The sequence below is a fragment of a genome, unplaced genomic scaffold (assembly GCF_019419815.1).
Source record: "Pyrus x bretschneideri cultivar Hongxiangsu unplaced genomic scaffold, Pyrus_bretschneideri_v1 Contig40, whole genome shotgun sequence".
Lineage (NCBI taxonomy): Eukaryota > Viridiplantae > Streptophyta > Magnoliopsida > Rosales > Rosaceae > Pyrus > Pyrus x bretschneideri.
Window position 1 is genome coordinate 2,240,540 of NW_025999724.1, and position 22,349 is coordinate 2,262,888.

Below are 22,349 nucleotides of genomic sequence, written 5' to 3' on the forward strand. Positions count from 1 at the left end.
ACCTTAAGGCCACTACTTGTCATCCTTTCCAAAACTCAAATTCAAGGGGATCACACTCCCTAACATCTCCCTTGGACACCCTATCTTTCTCACTTACTCTGTGTTCGTTACACAGAAGTAGCCATGGCGATCGCCGATGCCTTATTTCATGACCACCAGTCGTCCTTGCCTCCAACCCACTACTAATGCAATACTATGTACAAACGCCCTATTTGGGCATCCAAACCTAAAAACTCAAACTCAGAGCTTTCTGAGTATTTTTCCGTCATCCCAGGTAAGGTAGGACTTGATATCCCTTTAATCTTCCCCTTGTTAATGTTCTAGACGATTACTAGGTTGTTACGTGGGTCTTAATGGTGCAGAAATACCTCAAGGGAGTTTTTTTCCCAGATTTCTGGAAATCGAACTGTGGCCATCAGGCCATTTTTTCGGCCGTCTCAGGCTTCATCTGGACCTCAAACTGGTATATTTCTTTCCCTCTTATTCCTAGCTTCAAATTCATATATAGAACTCTGAAAATGACTAAGAAATGAGCTCAAATGGAGCTCGAAAAGATGGCCTTGCAACTTGCAAAATTGCAAGAACTTGTGAGGAAGGCGAGTACTGTCATACTCGTAAGCATGTGGGCGTGGGTGGCGCGTGGCTGCCTATGTAGCCATCTTGCGGCAACCTGTGGAGGAACCTGAGGTCCTTCCTTAAGTTTCTCGACGTGCCAGACCCGAATCCACCCTCCGTTTTCTGAAATTCGACCATTTTAAAATAGTTTCTTTATTAGCCATACTTTGTACGAAAACGCGTTTATACATTACGTATTTACATAAATGGTTTCGTTTCTAGGCGAAACACATCGCTAAGACTCTTGATGCTATGAGGCATGGTCGACTCGACGACATGATCTGTGAGTGGGTCATTTCTTTGATATATACATATATTTATTTAGTTTCCATATATACATCTAATAATGAATTTTCTATATGACTGCCGTAATTAAATTAACATGTCAGAATATCTATGCATGAACTTGTGTGTCAACATGTGTCGATAAACACTCGATATGATATGTTTGCTTATGCGAGCTTATGTGATTATGGACGTCATGCGTTTATTTACAAGATATTTTACCATATTGAATTCTTGAGATATTGCAGGTTACGGTAAGTATTTGCTTACTATACGTAGTACGTATATTTTGAAAACTATACTTGTTTTACAGCGATGGGTTATTAGGTTTTCGAAAAGGTTTTTACAAATCTTTATTTTTAGGCTCACTCACCCTTGTTTTTCACCCATCTAGGTTTTAGTGACAATTTTCTTGTCAACGACCATTTCTAGCCAACACTGATATCGAAGACTACTCCTAATGGTATAAGTCTTATTCTAATTTTATTGTACTTTATGTATGCACTGACATCACTTGTGAAATGGGTTCATTCCCGCTCACATGCGCACTCTTGTATTTAAGATCTTTTAAGTTTAAATTTATTCACATTTTCCACATCACTATATTTTATGGCTTCATCACCTTCCTAATGTCGGCTAGCACGACTCGATTCGGAGTCCAGGTGGACATTTTGGGTTGGGGTGTATCATTTAGCGTATTTGTGTTGTACTTGAAAGTACAAACGTGTAGGTGCAAGCAGAATCGAAATCGGAGTTACAGTTAAAATTTTACGAAATTACGAACGTGAAGGGCATTTCGATAATTTCACGTCGCAAGATATTTTTCTGTTTCGTCTTTTGTGGCCTTTTTTTGTGAGCTAGTGGGGCCCACTCTTTACTCTTTTTCCCTCTCTCATGCCTTCCAAATCTCTCGGGTCACTCTCTCTCTAACTCAATTCACTTTATCTCTATCTCTCTCACTTCACACTTTCCCTCTCAGCTCTCTTTCTTCACTATGTAACCCTCCATTCTCTATAAACCAGCAAACTCTCCTTCTCTTAGCTTTGTGCACTGCACGGAAGTGCAGCAACACTGGTCCATCATCACGATCACCACCTCAACGAGTTCTCATGCCACTACATTGCCATGTCTCTCTCTCCCTTACCTGTTTTCTCTCTTCTCACAATCGGTGCATAAACAAAAACAAACCACCGTCGATACCATGATCTCTGGTGAGATCTCTGTTTTCGAGTAGGGGTAAGCCTCGGGACCCCCACTTTCTTCCTTTTTCGTCGTTTAGTATCAAATTTAAGTGTTGTATGTGATTTTGGACTAGTTTAATGGTAGGAAAAACCTCAGAAAGTTTTACCCAATTTTTCGGTGAAGGATCCGATGGCTTTCGAACCATTTTTCGACCAACTCTGGCCACTGTAAGACCTCATGTAGGTATATTTCTCCTTTTTGTACTTCCAGCTTTAAAACCATATATTATGCATTGATTTTGGTTGAGTTTTGAAGCTAATCGGAGCCTTGGAAGTTTCCTAGCCAAATCCCCAGTTTTCTGGCAGGTGCAACGGTAACCAGAAAAGAAAAAAAGAAAAGAAAAGAGAAAAAGTCCTAAACCGGATTCAAGAATTGGCCCAAACGCATGACCCGGATCCATTTAAGAATTAGAGGGAATATTTCGTTAACCTTCCAGTTAACTTTAACAGAATATTTTGTTTGAGAATAGAATATTCTGTTAAAGTTAATTGTTGACCGTTAGTTGACTTTTTTGATATTTTATCGAAAACCCTCCTGGGCTAATTTCGACGCCCCGAGCCCGATTTTGACATCCATTTTGTGAAATTCCGAAGTTTTAACGTAGTTGACCAGCTCGACATCTCGGTTGACTTTTTAGGATTGACTATTGACTTTTTACAAAAATTGCCCGGGACCTTTTCTAGCGTATTTCGATGCCCTGGTTCCAAATCCACAATTCGTTTTCCCAAATTTAATCATTTTTGTTGAGTTTTATTAATCAGTCCCAATATTATGCTTAGTTCGAATGGCTGCACCTCGCAAGTATATGTGATTATGTCTTTTCTTTATATAGTATTTACACTTGTTTAGTTTCCATATATATATATATATAATTATTAATGAATTTTCTACGTGATGTCATAATTAAATTAACGTTTATAAGAAATGTTATATTGTTGAGATTTATGAAATTATACTAATTCCTACGGGATGTACAAGCATGCAAACTATTATGAGATTTCATTTATGGTCATGATTAATATTTTATGAAATAATATTATGTTGACTAGCATTACCGATTTACCATTGTATGACCATATTTACGTTATCTGCTCAACGTGTGCTACACTGGTGTTAGTACTAGACTAGGCCATGGCCAGTCTTTCATTTGTATGTTAACATCGCACCGTACGCTCACTTTGGATCCATTGTAGGTGTCAATCCTGTCCTAGATTGCTATAGGTAATTAGGACTCGTACGTGATGCGCATAACGCTAGTCTTCACATGATTGTAGTATTAGAGCGTAAATCATTATTACACCCAGTCTATTAATTCATGTCAGAAGATCTCTGCATGAACTTGTGTGTCAACATATGTCGATGAGCACTCGATATGATATGTTCGTTTATTCGAGATATTGTGATTACTGGATGTTGAGTATTTATTTACAAAATATTATGAAGTATTGCATTCTTGATGATATTACCATTTACAATAAGTATTTTTATACTATATGTAGTATGCTATGTTTGGAAACTATACTTGTTTTACAGTGACGGGTTATTACATTTTGAAAAGGTTTTACAAAGCTTTATTTTTAGACCCACTCACCTTTATTTTTTGCCCCTCCAGGTTTTAGTACCAGAACTTTTGTGTCAACGACGATTCTTGGCAAATCTTGGTATTAGAGATTACCTTCGATGGTAAAAATCTCATTCTACTTTTTAGTACTTTACTTATACTCTGACATCATGTGTGAAATGGGTTCATTCCTGCTCACAAGCGCACTCTTGCATTTAGGCACTTTTAGGTTTAAATTTACTCATATTTTTCACATCACTACACTTTATGGCTTCGTCACCCTTCTGGTGTCGGCCATTACAGCTCAATTCAAAGTCCAAATGAATATTCTAGGTTGGAGTGTGTCAACCCACCCTTTCCCCTTACTATAAATAATAACGTATTTAAAAAAAAAAAAAATTCTTTCGAGTAAGAGTTGCTGGCCAACCAATGATCCAATTTTGCATAAACAAATCTGATTAATTCATAGTGACAAAAAAATAAACATGAAATTATACTATTTTGTTGGAGAAAAAGTGCTCACTGCCAGCAATGCAATCTTTTTCATTAATTTTATTTTTATTCAACGAGGTCATTAATCATAATTTGGTTGTCCTATTTTTTTTTATTTTTTTTAACAACTATAGTAAGGTAGGTTAAGCCTTACATTGGGTTAGCAATCTACACTAAGATAGAGAAGGTAGGCTAAGCCTCACAATGGGTTAGCAATAATGTGGTTCAAATTCGTCTTTGGCGATAATTGAACCTAAGACCTCTCACTTATAAGTGAAGAGGAATACCACTAAACTACAGTACTAAATCACGAATTTGGTCGTGCTTGAATATGATTTAAAATTGTTGCTACTGTTCTGTGGTTAAGACATATTTTTGAGGTGGGTCACTGACTCAATTGGGTCTGTGTAGTGGTTCATTAACAGCCCAAGCCTCTCAAAGAAGCCCATACTTTCGTGAATTGGGTTGGTCTTATAGAAACAAAAAACTTATACAATCATTGGGAGCAAATAGTTTTTTTTTTTTAATTTTTCTTTCTTTCTAAAAATGGACCAATTGATGGCTTGCCATGGAAGTCTATTTTTTTGGGAGTTGGGAAGACTTACGGAGGCATTTCAGCCTTCTCCTGGCTACCATCGTTCGATTCACCAGTGCTAGAAATCGAATCTAAAACGTACTGTGTGGAATACGGGTCTGGAATTCATTTGGAGCAAATAGTTGACACTCCAAGAGATTTTCCTACTGGACATTTAAGTTACAGATTTAATAAGAATCGTTAGATCATTACACCTAATGGGTTCTAATGGCTCTTGTTCTGATTTGTAACTTAAATATGCACTTTTGATATGCTCTATGGAACACACCACTCTTCTTTCTCTCACACATATTCAACATGCTCTTAAAGCTTCGCTCACCCGAGCACCTGGATTGTGTGCATGGTTTGTGCAAGACCTGGGTAGATAGTACATTAACAGCGTATCCCTATGATGTTGATGGTATATAAATAGTGTATCGTCATTACAGTGGAGATACATTGTTTTGACATGTTCACAACCTAGGTGTCTAGATGAACATTTCTATATTCTCTTATACTAATCGTTTTTTAACACAAGATATAACTTAATTATTTCAATTGAATTGAATAATAATTCAACTTTCTAGAGTGAACTAGTATGATTAAACTGAGTAACATTTATATAACATTAATCATGACCTAACCTCTTTAGTATTTAGACTATCTTTCAAGTATGTGTATCTTGGCAAATTCAAAATATCCTTTATGATTAGGGTAAAATTATAGTTTGCACCCTTAAATTTGGGTGCAATTACAACTCCATACCTCAAATTTAAAACATTGCAATGTCATATACAAATTTACAAATTCTTGATCTAATGGCATTATGAGTCATTCTGGTCGAGGTAGCTAATATCTAAATGACTCATATGTCAAACCCCTTTAAATTAAACTTACATATTATCTCGGTCTTGCCCAAACATTATAATTAATTACGTGATAAAAAAGATAAGCATATAGTTGCACACAACTTGTGGCATCCAAGAATCTCAAAATTTAGCATCTTTGCTTATTCATTTCAATGACAAGAAAATAAGGCAATTGAAGCAAAAGAGAGATTATTTTGTTTTGAGCTTTGACAAAAAGAGACCTCAAACGTGGATTTCAGATAGGGAACTAACCAATCAAGATGGTTTAATCTGCCACGTGTCAAGCTCTCCCAATGAACTGAGGAAGGGATACAACCCTCCGAGATAACGAACCAACACACACCCAACACTTCGAGAGAAACAAAATCATTGCCAGCAACAGAAGCAATCAACCAAGGCTACCAAGTCAAGCAGCTGACGATACGACTCAGTTCTAATGGCAGCGACAGCCTCATCCATGGCGGCCACCGCCGTCTTCATACCACGCTTTCCCATCAAACCCACCCGCTGCTCCGCTTTGCCTTACCTCCCTCCTCGCCTCTCCTCCCCTTCTTCCTTCCCTCTTAAATCCTTCTCAGGTGAGCTACTTCTCAAGCTTGTATTTTTAAGTTTATTTCTTAACAAATTATGTTATTTTTTGTGGTTTTTATGTGTGTTCTTTTACTTGCTTTTTTGGGTTGCTGAGAAAATGTGGGTGGGAGGGAAATTTTTTTGTGATTTTTTATTTATTTTGGTAATATCTGTTATGTGGGTGTCAATGGAATTATCTGCTAGTTGCAGTTGACTTGTGCATATCAAGTATTTTCCCTGCGTTTAGTTGTTAATGGTTTTGTGAATTGAAGTAATTCATGAAGGAAGAATTTTGTTCTGTTGTTTTCCTGCATTTCTCAAGCTAATAGATGTAGAGGAAAGGTAAGGTTCTGGTTCTGGTTCTTAACGCAGAGGTTTTGAACCTTGCTGTTTTGATATTTTGAAAGTTGGGTGTTGATTGAAACGAAGATAACTGTCCTGCATTCCTGTGCTAATATACGTCATAGACGGGAAATTAAGGTATGCAGAAATTACGAGAAGGAATGAATGTATCTTAGTTGGTTAAGTTGGATCATTGCGGTAGTAACTTCTAACTTTAGAATGGGGCTCCAAGATTCCGACTTTAGTTTCATATGGAACTAGTCTCAGTAGATTTTATGGGTGGGAATGACGAGTGTCAGAGTTTTTGGATTTTAACACGTATTTTATGTATCTAAGCATTTAGGCTTATAGCTGATTTGGTGCATTGACTGCATTCCAAGTAAATGAACTTAAAAGCGTTGTTTTTTGCTTCCATGCTCCAATTCCACTTCAATACCTTTCATAGCCTTGATCAGTTAATTGGTAAGAGAAGGGAACCTTAGTGCTCAAAGCGTGAGGGCAAATAACACGGTCACAGCCAAGTTGACATGTCAGGTTTCTTTGATAGTTGTTGATATAGGTGGTGGGACTCAACTCAGGTACGCCGTTCTGTGAAAAGGCAACAGTCATAGTCTCATAGAGTAGAGTAGGAATTGGCCAATCTCATATATTGCTCGAAATTTGCTGCAACTCTAGAGCACATATATGCAATCCAAGACACGCAAACGAAGATGATATTTAAAAGACTTTTGGGGTGTGAATTTTTCACTTTTTGGTTTGGCAGACCGTTTGAAAATAAAAATCATTGCTTAAGCTTTTAGAGCAGACCATTGTTATCCTTAGTTTTTTCTTTTACTTAATTGGTTTCACTGTCTATTGGAAACTGAGTTTGATTTCTTATTTTTTTAATTTGTCTCTTTATATAAACTGTTAAGAATGTATTAACTATAAGCTTAAGCAAAGATTGTTATTCTTTCAAAGGGTCCCGGAGGCTTTCTCTTCAGGTCAGAGCTTCATCTTCAGAAGAGACATCCACATCCGTCGACACTAATGAACTTATATCAGACTTGAAGGAGAAGGTATGAAAAGCTTTTTGTTCCCCTTTGTGTTGAATCTTATGATAATCATTTCTATGTTTCTTCTACTTACTGCCATTTTGTTTGGACTTTTCTTGCTGAAGTGAATCCAATAGTTGGTTTAAAAATGATTTCCTGTATGTTCTCCTTCCCAGTGGGATGCAGTTGAAAACAAGTCTACAGTACTTCTGTATGGCGGTGGGGCGATAGTCACTGTGTGGTTGTCCTCAATAATTGTTGGTGCCGTCAATTCAGTGCCACTTGTGAGTGATTTCTTTGGAAACCACATACCTCTAGGTTTTTCAGTTTTGAAATGGAAAGTGATGAATCTATTTTTCAAGTTACAACTTTGTCCATGTCGTTGATTTATCTCCTCTTTAGAAATTAATTGAACTACTCTGAATTGACTTTCAGCTTCCAAAGGTCCTGGAGTTGGTAGGGCTAGGATACACTGGATGGTTTGTCTACCGTTACCTACTCTTCAAGGTGAGTCTAAAATTCCCGACTTAAAGTTTGAGTTATCGCTGTTTTCTTCAAGCACGATGCATTCCTTTACAAGAAATAAGATCTGCTTTTCGTTTCATATTCGCCCCCTTAATAGGATCTCGTACACACTGGATGATCACGTCATTCACGCAATGCCCCCGTCCATCCATCAATGATTTTAATGGCTAGAACAACATATTTGCTTTCTGTATCTGCGCACTCGATAATTCTAACAAGTGCTATTTGTGTTTGGTATCACCCTCAGTCAAGCAGAAAAGAACTAGCTACAGACATTGAGGCACTGAAGAAGAAGATTGCCGGAACTGAATAGATCCGTATGACGCGGTGGCAAACTTCAAGCACATTTATCGTCGACATCCTTTCGTTTTGATTCATGTACGTCCACTGTAAGAGGCATTTGTATCCTGTAATCTAAAATAGGTTTATAATATTTGAACTATTGTTGTAGTCATGTTAATGTACTACCATCCTTCATCTTTGGAATAAGATTTGGCAATTTTATGTCAGTTGGTCTATCGGAATCGGCTCTTGCACTTTTAACCATATCCGAAACCATATTCGAATAATATTTCCAAAACCATATCCGAAACAATATGTATTAATGGGGTCGGTTACGAATTAGAGACCACTATTACTATACCCGAAACCATAACCTAATAATATTCCTAGTTTTTTCCCATATCTGAAATATAACCAAATTTCATCCCAAATATGTTTCATGCTAGCAGTTATCCACAGTTATCGAGTTTAACGGTTTGAATTGCCATTCCCACATGACCGCTAAAGCGCCACCATACCATGATTTGGATTACTTTTGGACTTCGCCTAATTTGGATACCTTAAATACATGATAATCACGATTAACTGAGAATGGAAAAGTAAATAGTTGTAATCATGTTTAAGCCCTCAACCGGAGAGGGCTAAATGGTGGCTAGTTATTACAATGCCTTGTCCAAGTTAGGACAAGGATGGTAAAAAGCAAACACATAAAAGCAAAACGAAAATTAAACTTGTGCTTCGACAATCGGCTTGACAGACAAGTCACTGTTTGATGGTAAGCTCCGCTCTAAGATGGAGGACGCCGTTTATGAAGAAAAGACTATCATCGGCCATGAAGGAAGTCCATGGTATGGCGAATAAGTTACGGTAGCCAACTGCCTTGCCCCCGGTAAATGTGTAGTTGCCTTTGTATTTGCTGATAAATTCCTCAGTTGGCTTTGATCTCGCCGCAAACTCGTAGTCCACTGCAAAACTTACTGACCCTTTTTCCTGCATCCCCAAAAACAGGCCAAAACAATGGAAAGAACTCTGCTGGTCCATGTTGCAATGCGCAGAGAGGAAGAACCCTTGCCCGCCCAAGTGAAATGCCTGAGAATAAACCCGTCCAGATGGGAATAAATTTGCACACTCTTCCCGCTTCAAGTCCAGGTACACCACACACTGCTGTCTCGGAAGATCAAATTCTACCACCTTAACAGGGCGATACTTGTATGCCCGCTCCACAAACCGACGATTCAAGGTAGCTGACTCCTCTGCTGCAAGAATTCGCTGCCTGTGTGGAGCCTCAGCTTTGAAGAAAAGGGCCTCAAGGACAAGCTTGGATGCAGCTTCGTGGTCAAAATCATTACAGGTTAAGACCTTTTTTAGCTTTCGACAAGTCATGTATGGGAAGCGAATGTAGCGTGCAAGACGAGCACCCAAGATGTCTCGCCTTTCCTCCAACTTAGGGTAGTGAGTCCTAGACCATTTCAACACAAAGTCATATACAGCATCCTCTGATGCAACCTGGAGTTCATCACTGGATATAATTGCCTCTATTCCAGCTAGGGGTAAGGCCATCACCTCTTCGAAAAACCTGGTTGAAAGAACCAACTGTCAAAAATATATCTCCTAAATTTCAAACAACTTTAATGAACAAGAACTTAGTCAGATCAAGTTCAAATATGAGTCACACAGAAATTTACTTGCTTATGTCCTTGTAACGGACAGCGAGGTGCTGCTTTGCTGCATCAGTCAATGCCAGGACTGCTTCAGCCATTAAGACACTTGAAGGAAGCTCTAGGTAAAGCAATGCAGATTCAGGTGTCATCGGCATATTCCTCAGTAGCCGACTGCAATACCTCATGCATGAAGCAACCTCAAATTTGTCAGCAGCCATCAACACATCTAGTAGAGCAGGAGCTGTGGTGGTGGACAAGGTATTGCTGTACATAAAATTTAGGAGCTCCATGACAGCAGCTTCTTCTGCACTCAGGGAAACAAAACGACACTTGTTAGGTAACTTCTTCATGGTCAACTCGTAAAGTAGTAGTTTCCATGGAAGGAAACATTTCAGGGGACAGTAAGCTTCTAATATTTGTTCTTACCGGACGCATTGATTCGCAAGGTTACATGTCGCTGTTCAGACTCCCTCATCCCATTTGAAAAGAGCTGCATAATAATACAAAAGGAGGGCAATGAGAAAAACTATCCACTGACAATAACGAGCAAATATACAGGAACAGATAAAACCAGAGGACAATTACCTTATAGAAAAATGGACTCTTGGCTGCCAAAATTGGAGAGCTAATGTGCAATGTTTTAACTCTCACAACTGTAGAACAATCCATTCCCCAATCTGAATCATTGCTGTTTGCAGCTTCATCCCCTATAAGAATATTCATTCAAGCTTGGAACGCTTAAAACATGACACCACTAGAATTACAAAGCAGATCTCTTAATATGGCCGCAAAGATGACTCACAGCAAGACAAGGATATGACATAATGAAATTGTAAGCGCTCATTAGATAGTATCAGGGTTTCACCTCAGATAATATTATTCTCATAAATTTACAGCATTCTCGCTCAGAATCCTTAGAGATGCAATAGATAAAAAAGAATTATGTCGAAGCCATTATTATTTTATTCATACGACTTTCTTTAGAGCTCAAGGACACAGAGGAATGTGCATATGGGAGATCCTACTCAATTAAGCCCGTCTTCTTATGTGCTTTATAAACTTCACTTAAGAAACATTCGGTTACCTGAAGGTGACTCTTCAACCATTGCAACTGCTTCCTCATCTTGATTTTCACAGCCCTCACAATCATCCATATCAGGCTGGTTGTCATTCAAGATTTGCTCCTCGGGGCATTCAGCGAGATCCAGAACTGAACAAAATTTAAAACTTTAACCAACATTGCCATAACACCACATCATGTGCATAAACAAAATGCATGGGAAGTGAGAATCATGCAGGTGATGAAGAATATCCAGATAACAGAAACCACAATCCCAAACAATCAAGGGAAAAACAAACCAACAGGGAAACGGAAATTATACCTTCTTGTCCACAAATCACAATCGAATAATACATGGAAACGCCAAGTTGAATACATGTCGGCCAAAAAAGTGTTGAAGAAATCAAGTATAAATTTTAAATTGAAGTCCCAGGTCAAACCAAGTAAGTCCTATGCAGTCATATGGCTCCGCAAAGTGAAATACCTTGATTACTTATGAGGCGTACAATATACGAAGTATCACCCGAATTTCATATGAAACTCCCCTTCTTCCGTTTCATTTCCACAATTTTCTCAGCAACCAAACAAACAAAATAGAGTAATGTAACGGACTCAATCAAAAGTTGCCCCCAAATATTTGCATTTGAAATTTAAGTACAATTATTAGGGAATAACCAATATCAATATCATAATAATAATTTCACTTCTATGATAAATAAACACCAAATTACTAAGCTTTTCAGCTGAACAAGCAACAAACAGTTTCAAAGTAATCCCCAATTCGAAATCCTAAAACCCCAAATGTTCAAACTTTCCCTAATTTCTCGGAAACCAAACAAAACCCATCAAAATTCAAAACTCGAATTGAAAAATCCAAAGAGAACATACTGTTTTCCTTCTTGATGTCTTCTCTCCTCCGCTTCCGGTGACGGGCCCAATCAGCAATACTGGTGCAGGCCTCGGAATCGGGTCTGGACTCGGGTGTGTCACCCATGATCTCGATCCGAAGCAGACGGTCGGAGAAGTTACTATCGTTAAAGGCGAAGCCGAAATCGTCGCCGTCAGCGTCGGCCGACGGCGTCACGGCCCGCGAGAAGTCGGGTTCCATCAGCGTAGTTCTCGGGTCGAATAGATCCGTATTCAATTCCTTCATGATTCAACCCCCACGAGCTAAAGCCCCACAGAAGAAGACGACCCGAAGAGGGTCTGAGGTGGCAGAATCTGGGAGTAGGTAGGACGGAGTTTGGCTGGTGGCGGTAGGTGACGGGAAGAGGAGGAGCAGAGAAATGGAATGAATGAGAAATGATGAGGATGAGATGAGGAGGGAGAGGGTCATAAAGTCGTGATGATAAAACTGAAGCGGTAGACGACCCTTCTCTCTCTCCTCTCTCTCTCTTCAAACTTTCTCTGTGTTTGTCTCTCTCCCTTAACCTTCTTTTGTGCGCTGCTTTGGTTTTGTTTGTTACTGTTTACTGAAATTTCTGTCAATTGGGTTGGTGCATCTGACTTGGATTTTATTGTGCAGCTTCTGTTTTTAACCTCTTTTAGGTAATTAAATAGCAATTAGCAAGGTAAACATATGTAATTAGGGGTTGTGACAGGTCAATTAAGGTGGCCACATATGCTATGTGTAAAATATTTACTCATTCAAAAGCTTATCCCAATTTTTGGGTATTTTCATATCCTTCATTACCTTATTTGTTGAGTACTAATTCCACTTTAAACTTTGTTTCTTGCATACATGCCTAATAACAAATTGGGTTTCTTTGGATTCGTTTCACACGGGTAAAATTCTGATAAGACCAAACTTAACGAGTGAATATGTGTAAACTAAATCATATCACTGAATGAAGTTAAAAGAGTTGGTAACATATGGATAGATTCATATCATGATAACAAGTGGTGCATAAGAGGTTGTGGTGTGTAACTTCGTTGTTTGGAATTTGGATAATAAACGTACTTTTTTGTTTGCTAATGAATTGTAATTACTATATTAAGGGGTTCTCAAGAGGGTAAAAGGATAAAAGAGAATATAGTTAAGTTTTGCTACAGCAGATATGTAGAGAATATTAGTTAAGGAAAAGCTGTAAATTAGTAGAGTAATAGTTTAATAAAAGATTTGATAACATAACTACAGACAATTAATTGATAAAAACAAAATACAGACAGTTACTGAGATGTCTACACGGTAAGAAATACATATTAAACAAAATTAGTGTAAAAATAAGGGTGTTTTACGCAAACAAAACACCCAAGGAAGGAAAACTAGTAAAAACATGTATATGGGCTAACTGCATTTTACACCCTATATGGGTAATTTAAAAATAAAAATCATGAGATTTAATTTTCTTACATTGCACATTGCGGTCCTGTTTGGTAAATCGGATAAAGGATCGGATAAGATTAGTTATACGGACCCGGGTGTTTGGCGTTCACTCGTACTAAATAAGCACCGGATTAATTTAACCGGTCGGATAAGATAATACGGTACACACCCGCTTAATAAAACCAACCAAAACGTCCGGATTATTTAGTCGGGGAAGAAGAATATGGGAGAGAAAGGGAGGGAGTTTGGGGGGTGTGGCGGAGAGAGTTGGGGAACAATTATTTGGGATTCTTCTACCGTCGGGGAAGAAGAAGGGAGAGAGAGGGAGGGTGTTTGGGGGGGTGCGGAGAGACCTGGGAACAAAAAAATGATTTCATTTTTTAAATTTTTTTTTTTAAAGTTTGATGCCTCCTATATAGTATAATATCAAACACAGTATAAATAATACGGTCACTAGTCCGATACTGCACCAAACACCCGACTAATTTAGTCAGTACTATCCGGTGGCTATTTACCCTATCCGACAGAAATAGTCAGTAGAGTCCAAGCTGCCAAACGAGACCTGCGGTTTTTAAATTGTCTCAATTTATACATTTTGACTCTTTGATCGTCTTTTTTTTATCAAGTCTCTTTGAATATCTATTCTCTCATTAAATTATTGATGAATATTTTTTTGTTAATATAGTACAAATATTGTTTACATGTTAATCCATAGAAAAGTCGCACACTCACCATGTCATCAATTTAATAAACGATCAAACAATCAATTCCACAAAAAAGCATAAATTGGTTTTGCGAAGATGGGGTTCTTTCATGTGAGCCTCGTAAATCTTATTGGGGCTTTTAATCAAGCCGAAAGGAAAAAAAAATCCCACACCAATTCCGTATTGGAGCTCTTCCTTAATAATAGATTGAGCATGTATTACATTTGGTGGTTCTTCAAACCAATATATTATTGAACTATTAGTTCTTACAATCAAACATATATATACTTCTTTTAAAACATTTTTTATTTTGGTTAAAAAAAAAATTGAAGAACTGATCAAAACTTCATTTTCTTTTTCTTCAAATCTTTTGGTCATCATTTAGTACTACAACATAATAATATATTAGCATTCTTACTCACTTACAAGTGAAAAATTTTAAATTCAAATTTGATAAATAACGAATTTAATACCAAATTATTATGACAATTTTTATGTCAACAGAGCGAAAATTAATAATTTTCACCCACTCCCAATTGGATCATAAACACTAAACAGTAATAAACTAACAACGAATACTAAAAGTGATGGTACGTACGTAGTTTTCGTTTACACCCCAAATGCCCTTCGTGCATGCTACGGTTGCGACTTTTGAGCAGGCCACCAGAGTCTCTTTTTATGCATATTTTGTGGAATTAGTCACGGTGTCGTGAGAGTGTTGATGGGTCGAATTAAGCCGTTCTTCACGTACAAGTTCTGTTGATTTGCGGATAAGGTCTAAAGTCAATCATTTGTACACGGTTTAAACGATAAAAGTATGATTTGCAAGCCATATTTTATTGCAATCTAAATCCTCATCTGTTTGTCACTGAATACTACCGTCTAGTGGTATCTTTCGTTACTTATAAATAAGAGATCTTAAGTTCGATTTTCACCAAATACGAATTTGAACTACATTATTGCTAGCTCATTGTGAGGCTTAACCTACTCACCACCTCCTTATAGTAGATAATATCGTTTACTAAAAAAAAACATCAACCGCTTAATTACTATTGTTTATTGGGTGGCCGACAATCAGTTTAATTAGGCTACTCTCAGATCATTGGCCAAGTCTACTCATGTGTTCCTAAATATATATATATATATATATATAGTTAAGCCCTTATATGACGGTGTAAGTTTGAATTTCGTCGGTAGCTAATTGAATATTTAACAAAATCTATCGCATGACAATATATATACATATAGGGATAGGAATGTTCTAAAAGACGATAAGCGCTAGTCGGACGGTGAGCTAAGGCCTAGCGCCTAAGCGGCTAGGCGGGTGCATATCTTCGAAGTTTGATTATTAGTTTTTTCAATTTTATACTATTAGATATTAATTTTTAATTTAGATTAGTGCTTTCTTTATTAGTTATAATTCACATCATCATCCAAGTCATTTAATTTTATAACTCTCCATATCACTGTTAATTTAGACAGTTGAATGTTATAAAATCTAAAGGCTACAAGAAAGTGTAAAAATGTTTGTCAAAATATTTGTCCCTTGATCTTATCTCATATGTGTGTGTATATATAGTTTGATTATTTTATATTTGTATGTATTATGTAACGTGATTCGCTGAAGTATAGAAACTGCTGGGCAGAAAAAATGCGATGTCCATTGACTAGATTCTTTTGGTTGGTAAATTGTATGATACGGTCCAACTGCAACGTGTACAAACCTAAAATTAGGTTTAAGAGAATAGTTAGGTACCAACCTAAATAGGCTTGTACGACCACAACCATCTACTTATTCCCATCACCAATATGTGTACAAAAACTGACATCTAAGAATTACGGCATGTGACATATCGAAATATAATATGGGCAAGAATTAGAAAGCATATTGGTTTGGCTGTTGAAATTGAACATGATTGGAAATTAGTCCAGTTCATTAGTATAGAGTTTTACCTCTTTAAGTGAAGTTTAAGACACCATATATTGGATTATTTTCTAATTTACTATGTCTAGTTCTCGTACTTAAAAGTTCAACAACCAGGAGACATGACAGAAATCAAGTTTTAGGTAATGTGGATGAATTTGATACCGAATGTGTAGGTAATATGGATGAGTTTGATACCGAATGTGTACATAATGTAGATGAGTTTGATACTGAATGTGTAGGCAATGTGGATGGGTTTGATATTAAATGTGTAGGTAATGTGGACGGGTTTGAAACTGAATGTAGAGGTAATGTGGATGGGTTTGATACATAATATGGAGGTAATGTGGATGTATAAGTTCAGATACTTATCGCAAATGTGATATAGATGATATTTGAGTTTTGTTTTTTAAGAGACATTTTATTCCACATCAACACTAGGTATTATGGCGGCAATGCAAGCTTTTCTACAATAAAATGTATAATTTGAACAAATAATACATTTAATCAAGATTTTTAAAATTTTCTCCCTTAATTATTTAAAAGGGTATATTCATCCCAAACATAACACTCAACCCTAAAATTAAAAGGTAATTTAACCAAAAAATTTACAATTTAATCATACATCAATGACAAATTTTTGTTTTGAACTTAATCAATGATATATTTTTATTAATTAGAGATAGGTCAATAATGAATGTCACATATGCTTTATGTCATTACCAATGGGGATGGAGGACATGGTGAGAAAAGCAATTGCCCGTGCAAGGAGGGCAAGTGGAAGAGGAGGAAGAAGAAAAGTGGGAGACGGCGACTAAGCCTTCCATGAAGTGCCAGTATAGAGGTGGGCCCACTAGGTACCTGCCGACGCACATCCCAGCTATCACTAGCCCCACTTTCAGTATCGACGGACTCGTCGCCATCTCTTTGTCTCTCCTCAACTTTTGAAATCGAATTGGAATTAGCAGAATTGGGATCCGGTGATTTCGATTATCAATGGTTCAACTATTGGTGTTTAATTGGGACTTGTGGAGATCAAAGACATGTGCTTTCTCATTTGTGAAAGGATATGAAATTTTGTAACTTCTTAAGGTCTTTACATTTGTAAAGCACAATGGGGTGATGACATTGTAAAGTCGATGTTTGAAGAAAGAATTCATTAAATCAGGAAAGCATTTAGATACCAATGTTGAAACTTGAGTATGATTAAAAACTATTTTTTTGTAGTCGACTTGATGTATCAGAGAGGAAACAGTTTCGCAAATTCTTGGAGCTTGACAATTTTGATTGCTAATTAAGCAATTAAAGCTGTTTGGATTTTTTGTCTCCCTTTTCACGAAACTGTTTCCGTACACGTTTGCATTTTTTCCACCATCATTTACACGCCTATAATGCAAAACCAGAAAGCAGACATTCAAAATTAGAAAACATAGACTTCTACAATCAATAGTTGAAAACCAGGAAATGGACATTGCGTTGCTGTGTTTGAATCCAAGTATAACAAACAAAACAATAAACGGACACTGGGTTGCGGTGTTTGAATCCAAATGTAAAAAATAAAACATGAAAGGAACACTGCATTGCAATGTTTGAATCTAAATGTAGAAATCAAGAGTCACGCGAGAGGTTAAGCATAGAAGGCATGTGAGTGATGAAAAAAATAGAACCAGAAAACAGACACTTCAACGCAGTAATCAAAAAATAAAAAACAATACCAGGAAACAGACACTGCATTACAATGTCTAAATCCAAATGTAAAAACGGGCATGTATGAGGCATGTGAGCGATGGAAAAAACAAAACTATGAAATAGACACTGCAACACAACGTTGTCGTCGTCCTCCCTAGGCTTATGGTGACAACCTGGCTATGGTGACCGTGTCGAGGAAGAAGAAGGTGAAGCATGGAGGAACTGGGTGTCTGGGTTTAGCAAGTGAAAACTTGGGAATAGATACATGGCTTTAGTGAAGTGTGGTGGGACTCGTAGTCGAGGCGAGTCCCATTTATGTTAGTCCAACAACCTACGAAACATGAGATTATAGTCTTGCCTAAGACAGTCCAAGCCAGTCCCTCTTAAGGAGGTGGAACAAACGCACCCTAACGGTGCTTTTGTTGTACTAGACTATCTTGGATTTGACTAGCTTCAGGACTAAGCTAGACTAGCTTAGACTAGACTAAGCTGAACTAATTAACGAAACGTTTGGTGCAATGTTGAACTAAAAAGCAGGATAATTAAAGAACTATAATATTATATTAATTAATGCATATATAGTAATATTTTATATTGTTTAATGTATATATAATAATATTTTATATTATTTAATGCATATTTATTATTTATTGACCTTTTACTTTTTTACTCTTGAAAGACTACCCTTCTCAAAGCATCTTTTCTTTTCTTCTCCCTCTGGCTCCGCCCCATTTCTTCTTTCTCCCGTCTTTTTCCTGCAAAATGCAGGTGTAAAGCTCATCACAAATCCTTCAAAACAAGCTCATCCTCTTCACCCTCTTGTCATCGTTAAGCATCTCCACCTTCCTCATCCTTTTTTTTTTTCCCAAAAATTTTCAAATCTCTCTCCTCCCACTGATACATGCATTGGCTTCCCCGCATGCAAAGCCATCTCAGAATTTTCTGGCAATGGGTAAATTTTGAATTTTAGGGTTGGATTTTGTTGTCGTTATTTATTTATTTTATTTTTAAATTTTATTGGTTGGATTTTGAAGTTTGGGCAGTGGGTAGGGCTTTGTTTCAGATCTGGGCGGTGATTAAAAGGTGTTGCAGAGGAACGCTTGCAGACGATGCAATGTGTAGACGATGCAGTGGGCAAACAGACCATGTTTGGTGACGGGACTAGCAATCCCATACATATTGGGATCTTCACTAAGACTACCTAGTGAAAGACTTAGTCGGTGCGAGTCCGACTTAGTCTCATTAATGGTAATCCTTGATCGCATCAAACACCGGCTAGCAATACCAGCTAAGCCAGTCCAATCCAAGGAAGTTTAGTGAGGGCAAGCAAATGCGCCTTAAGTTCCTTATATACGAGTTAGTGCGAACTAGGCCCAAAACATCTCGAAGGAAATAGAAGTCCTAGAATATGCTTTGTTGTTCTTCTAGGAGCTCAAACGTGTTGAGTTGATTTTCTATAGAAATGCTTCTAGCGGTCTGTCGAAGTTCTTCCTCTAGCTATTGAAGTGTTTCCTGCGATTTTTTATGCGGTGAGTCAATGTTAAAAAAGGCTTGAGATAAGAGCTCGAGTTGTGGAAGCTAGAGATCCACAAGTTTAGTAAATGAGAATGCATAAGCTTCATTTTGTTTCCTGCGATTATTTTATTTCCGCTAGATAATAGTGTGTGCCAGAAACTACTTGTTTCTAGCCGGTAAATGGATGGATTGGAACCTCCTTATGTGCTATGGATATGTTGGAAAAATTAATAATATTATTATTATATTAAATTTATTAATTGAATGAAAATTAGAGGTGGAGCCTTTTGGTAGAAAGATGCGTCTACTCAAATGAAGAGTTGTAACTTTGACTCTTCATAAATAGTCACATGCTTTCCAAAGAGGTATTTTACAATCTATAAATAGGGAAGCCCCCTTTAATCACATAAGAACTTTTCATCATACATACATATAGTGCATTAAATATTAGAGAGCCTCATTGAGTTCAAACACAATCGTGGTTCATGGAGCCTTGTGATTTGGAGTGCTACTATTACAAGGACGTGGTCGTTGTCTTTTCAGACACATGCGCCGATCAATCATGAGTACCGTAGTGGGGTGTAAACTTGTTTTAAGGACAAAGTGTATAACACTCGCCTCGACCGTATTTTCAGGTTTTTCTAATCCATTATGTCATGTTCATTTAACATTGACTACTCATGTGCATGCATTACTTTGATATATAATTGCATGAATTATTTATTGATTTTTAATGTGATTTAATATAGTAATTAGACCTATTTTTCCAACAATCTTAAGACAAGTTTATAGGTTTAACTTGCTATAATGTTATGGGAAACGGTTTTCTCAATTTGGTCTGATCATTTTCCAAGCAAACAGAACTTGATTTGGTTTTGTTTCATATAAATGATTCATATATTGACGTATGCATATTAGACGCATTAAAACAAGGATGCACATAATATTTGTGCACCATTTTATCTGTGCGAAATGTTCGATGGTGTATTATGAAATTTGGGAAATCATTCATGTGGGTTCCGTATTGATGATTCGCATATATGTTTATATAACTGATGAAATGGCTCAAAATTCATAGAAGACTTGTGTAGTGTGTATACACATATTTGTTTAAATTTAAATTTTATATTTTTATGGATCTGTTAACTAACTCATTAAGATTTGGGTATTGGCTGACAGTAAGTGAAATACATGGTGTTCACACCTTTCTGTGAATGCAGTCTCGTGTTCCTTATTGGCAAGCTATGGAGCTAATAGATGCAACGATTTGAAGGATGAAACTAAAAGATCCTTGGTCCTGCCTGAAGTCAATCTCTTTTTCGAATAATAACAAAACTTCCAAGATTGGATGTAGAGGACCAAAGGACACGAATAACGTTTTTAAATTTGGCAGAAAGACATGATCATTCTGTATGGATGTTTTGGTCCGTTTTTCAGGCTGCAATTATTCGGTTACAAAGATGGTGTTGTTTGGGAAGGGCTCTTTTGTTTCAGAGTTCTGTGAATATCCATTAGACCAAGCAGGGCAATTCAATAATGCAATGATGCATTCCTTATGAGCAGCCATTTGATTTCAAAACGAAAATTAAGTCTTTTTGTTTTGGATGTGTGTTACCTTAGATCATAGTGCCATCATTTGGCTTTGTTATTTGAGTAGATGCACATATCTCTGGGTGAAAAGCCATCATGTGATGTTTGTTGCAGAAACTGCAGACTTCCACACTTGCTTGAAGAGGCGCTTCATGGATATTATTGTTTCATGCAAGATGATCATAGTGATCATCATTTGGTGGTTGATAGTTATCTCAAGGTGATGGCTTGGCCAACATTACAGGCATATGTAACTCTTGGTGAAAAATGTTAGTGTGCAAAGGGCATAGTTTTCACTGTTAATTGCCCACAAGGAAACAAGCAGAGTTTGCATCTTTATTATAGACACTGTGATTAACAAGGGAAAACAACATTGAGAGAAGGAAAAATAACTACTCCCGCAAGGGGAAGTAAGGTAAAGACAATTACTTCCGAGAAGGGAGGTACATGGGAGAATAATGTTTTGACTTCGAGGTGTGACAACTGAAATTGGTGTTGTCATTGATCAAAGCTAGGTATAGCCATGAGAACTCGGTAAGTTTATAGGCTAAATGCCAAGTGCAAAACATGTTTCTCCAGGAAGAGGCTATAGTGATACTTTAGGCCATAACAAGTGAAGATAGATAAAAACAAAATATCTTCACTGGTTCTTACTTCTTAAGTATGGTGAGTGAGTAATTGATAGCATTAAAAAGCAACCGCAATGTAAAGGAATTGTGGGGGTGGCTTAGCTATTTTTGAAAAATGATATACTTAACTATAATGGAAAAGTAATTTGCTTCAAGAAAAATGATATTCTTTCATTTAAGGTATTGAAAGGTTAGAGACCTTCCGGTAAAACAAAAAAAAAAAACCTTAAATGTGGGGGAGTTTACTCAAGTATTAGCAAATTACTTACCAAGGCCGAAGGCATGTATGGAGGACTTGACGTTAGAAATCAACTACTCTTGAATGAAATATAATTTCATAAATGGAAGTGCGTACCATAAGAGATAGTCATCAACCTAGTAGATCCAAATTAATTAAAGGTTTGATTAGAGAGTAAGTTGTATAAACGAGGGGAATGAGTTGAAAACCTACGTCTTAAGAATTGCCATAATGGCTAACCAACCTAGCTGACTAGAGATCCCAAGATCTAGGTTCAAAGGGACAACTGAATTGTGGATGATTCAATGGGAGCACTGCGGAGATAATCTCCTACCTATGTCCTATAATGAAACAATGCTATCTGCAGCGTATTTAGGATAAGCTTTGCTTTTAATAATTCCTATACTTGGGCATAACAAGTTGGGTATTGCAGGATACTCTTAATAGGAAGTCACCTATCTTGAGTAAGGAATGGGGCCGTTGATGTGAGAATTTTTTGAAGGGCTTAGTTCTCTAAAAGCTTTTATGAGAAACCAAGAATTGTTCAGGGCCAAAATGAACACAACCGAGCAACCACGGGGTGTTTGAAAGAGTATTGTGTGATTACTATTGTCTTGGTTTA

The 22,349-nt window shown here is 37.2% G+C and overlaps 2 protein-coding genes across 3 annotated transcripts; one reads left to right on the forward strand and one right to left on the reverse strand.

Annotated features, from left to right (window-relative positions):
- Nucleotides 1–6,013: 6,013 nt before the first annotated feature.
- Nucleotides 6,014–8,618, forward strand: LOC125467894 (protein CURVATURE THYLAKOID 1A, chloroplastic-like). 2 transcript variants are annotated; one of them, XM_048565981.1, is made up of 5 exons: nucleotides 6,014–6,216; nucleotides 7,511–7,608; nucleotides 7,761–7,868; nucleotides 8,020–8,091; nucleotides 8,207–8,397. In XM_048565981.1, exons 1-5 carry the CDS (start codon nucleotides 6,075–6,077, stop codon nucleotides 8,225–8,227), a joined length of 441 nt encoding a protein of 146 aa, XP_048421938.1. In that variant the 5' UTR covers nucleotides 6,014–6,074; the 3' UTR covers nucleotides 8,228–8,397. The 2 variants fall into 2 exon arrangements, with proteins under 2 accessions (XP_048421938.1, XP_009377241.1); XM_009378966.3 differs by having other exon boundaries at nucleotides 6,015–6,216; nucleotides 8,357–8,618.
- A 367-nt stretch (nucleotides 8,619–8,985) lies between these two features.
- On the reverse strand, nucleotides 8,986–12,470 carry LOC103965873 (BTB/POZ domain-containing protein POB1). The gene is made up of 6 exons (XM_009378965.3): nucleotides 12,001–12,470; nucleotides 11,137–11,262; nucleotides 10,638–10,759; nucleotides 10,479–10,542; nucleotides 10,077–10,356; nucleotides 8,986–9,967 (listed from the first exon to the last, which is right to left on the reverse strand). The coding sequence occupies exons 1-6, from the start codon at nucleotides 12,263–12,265 to the stop codon at nucleotides 9,154–9,156; spliced, it is 1,671 nt and encodes a 556-aa protein (XP_009377240.1). The 5' UTR covers nucleotides 12,266–12,470; the 3' UTR covers nucleotides 8,986–9,153.
- Between the last annotated feature and the right edge of the window lie 9,879 nt (nucleotides 12,471–22,349).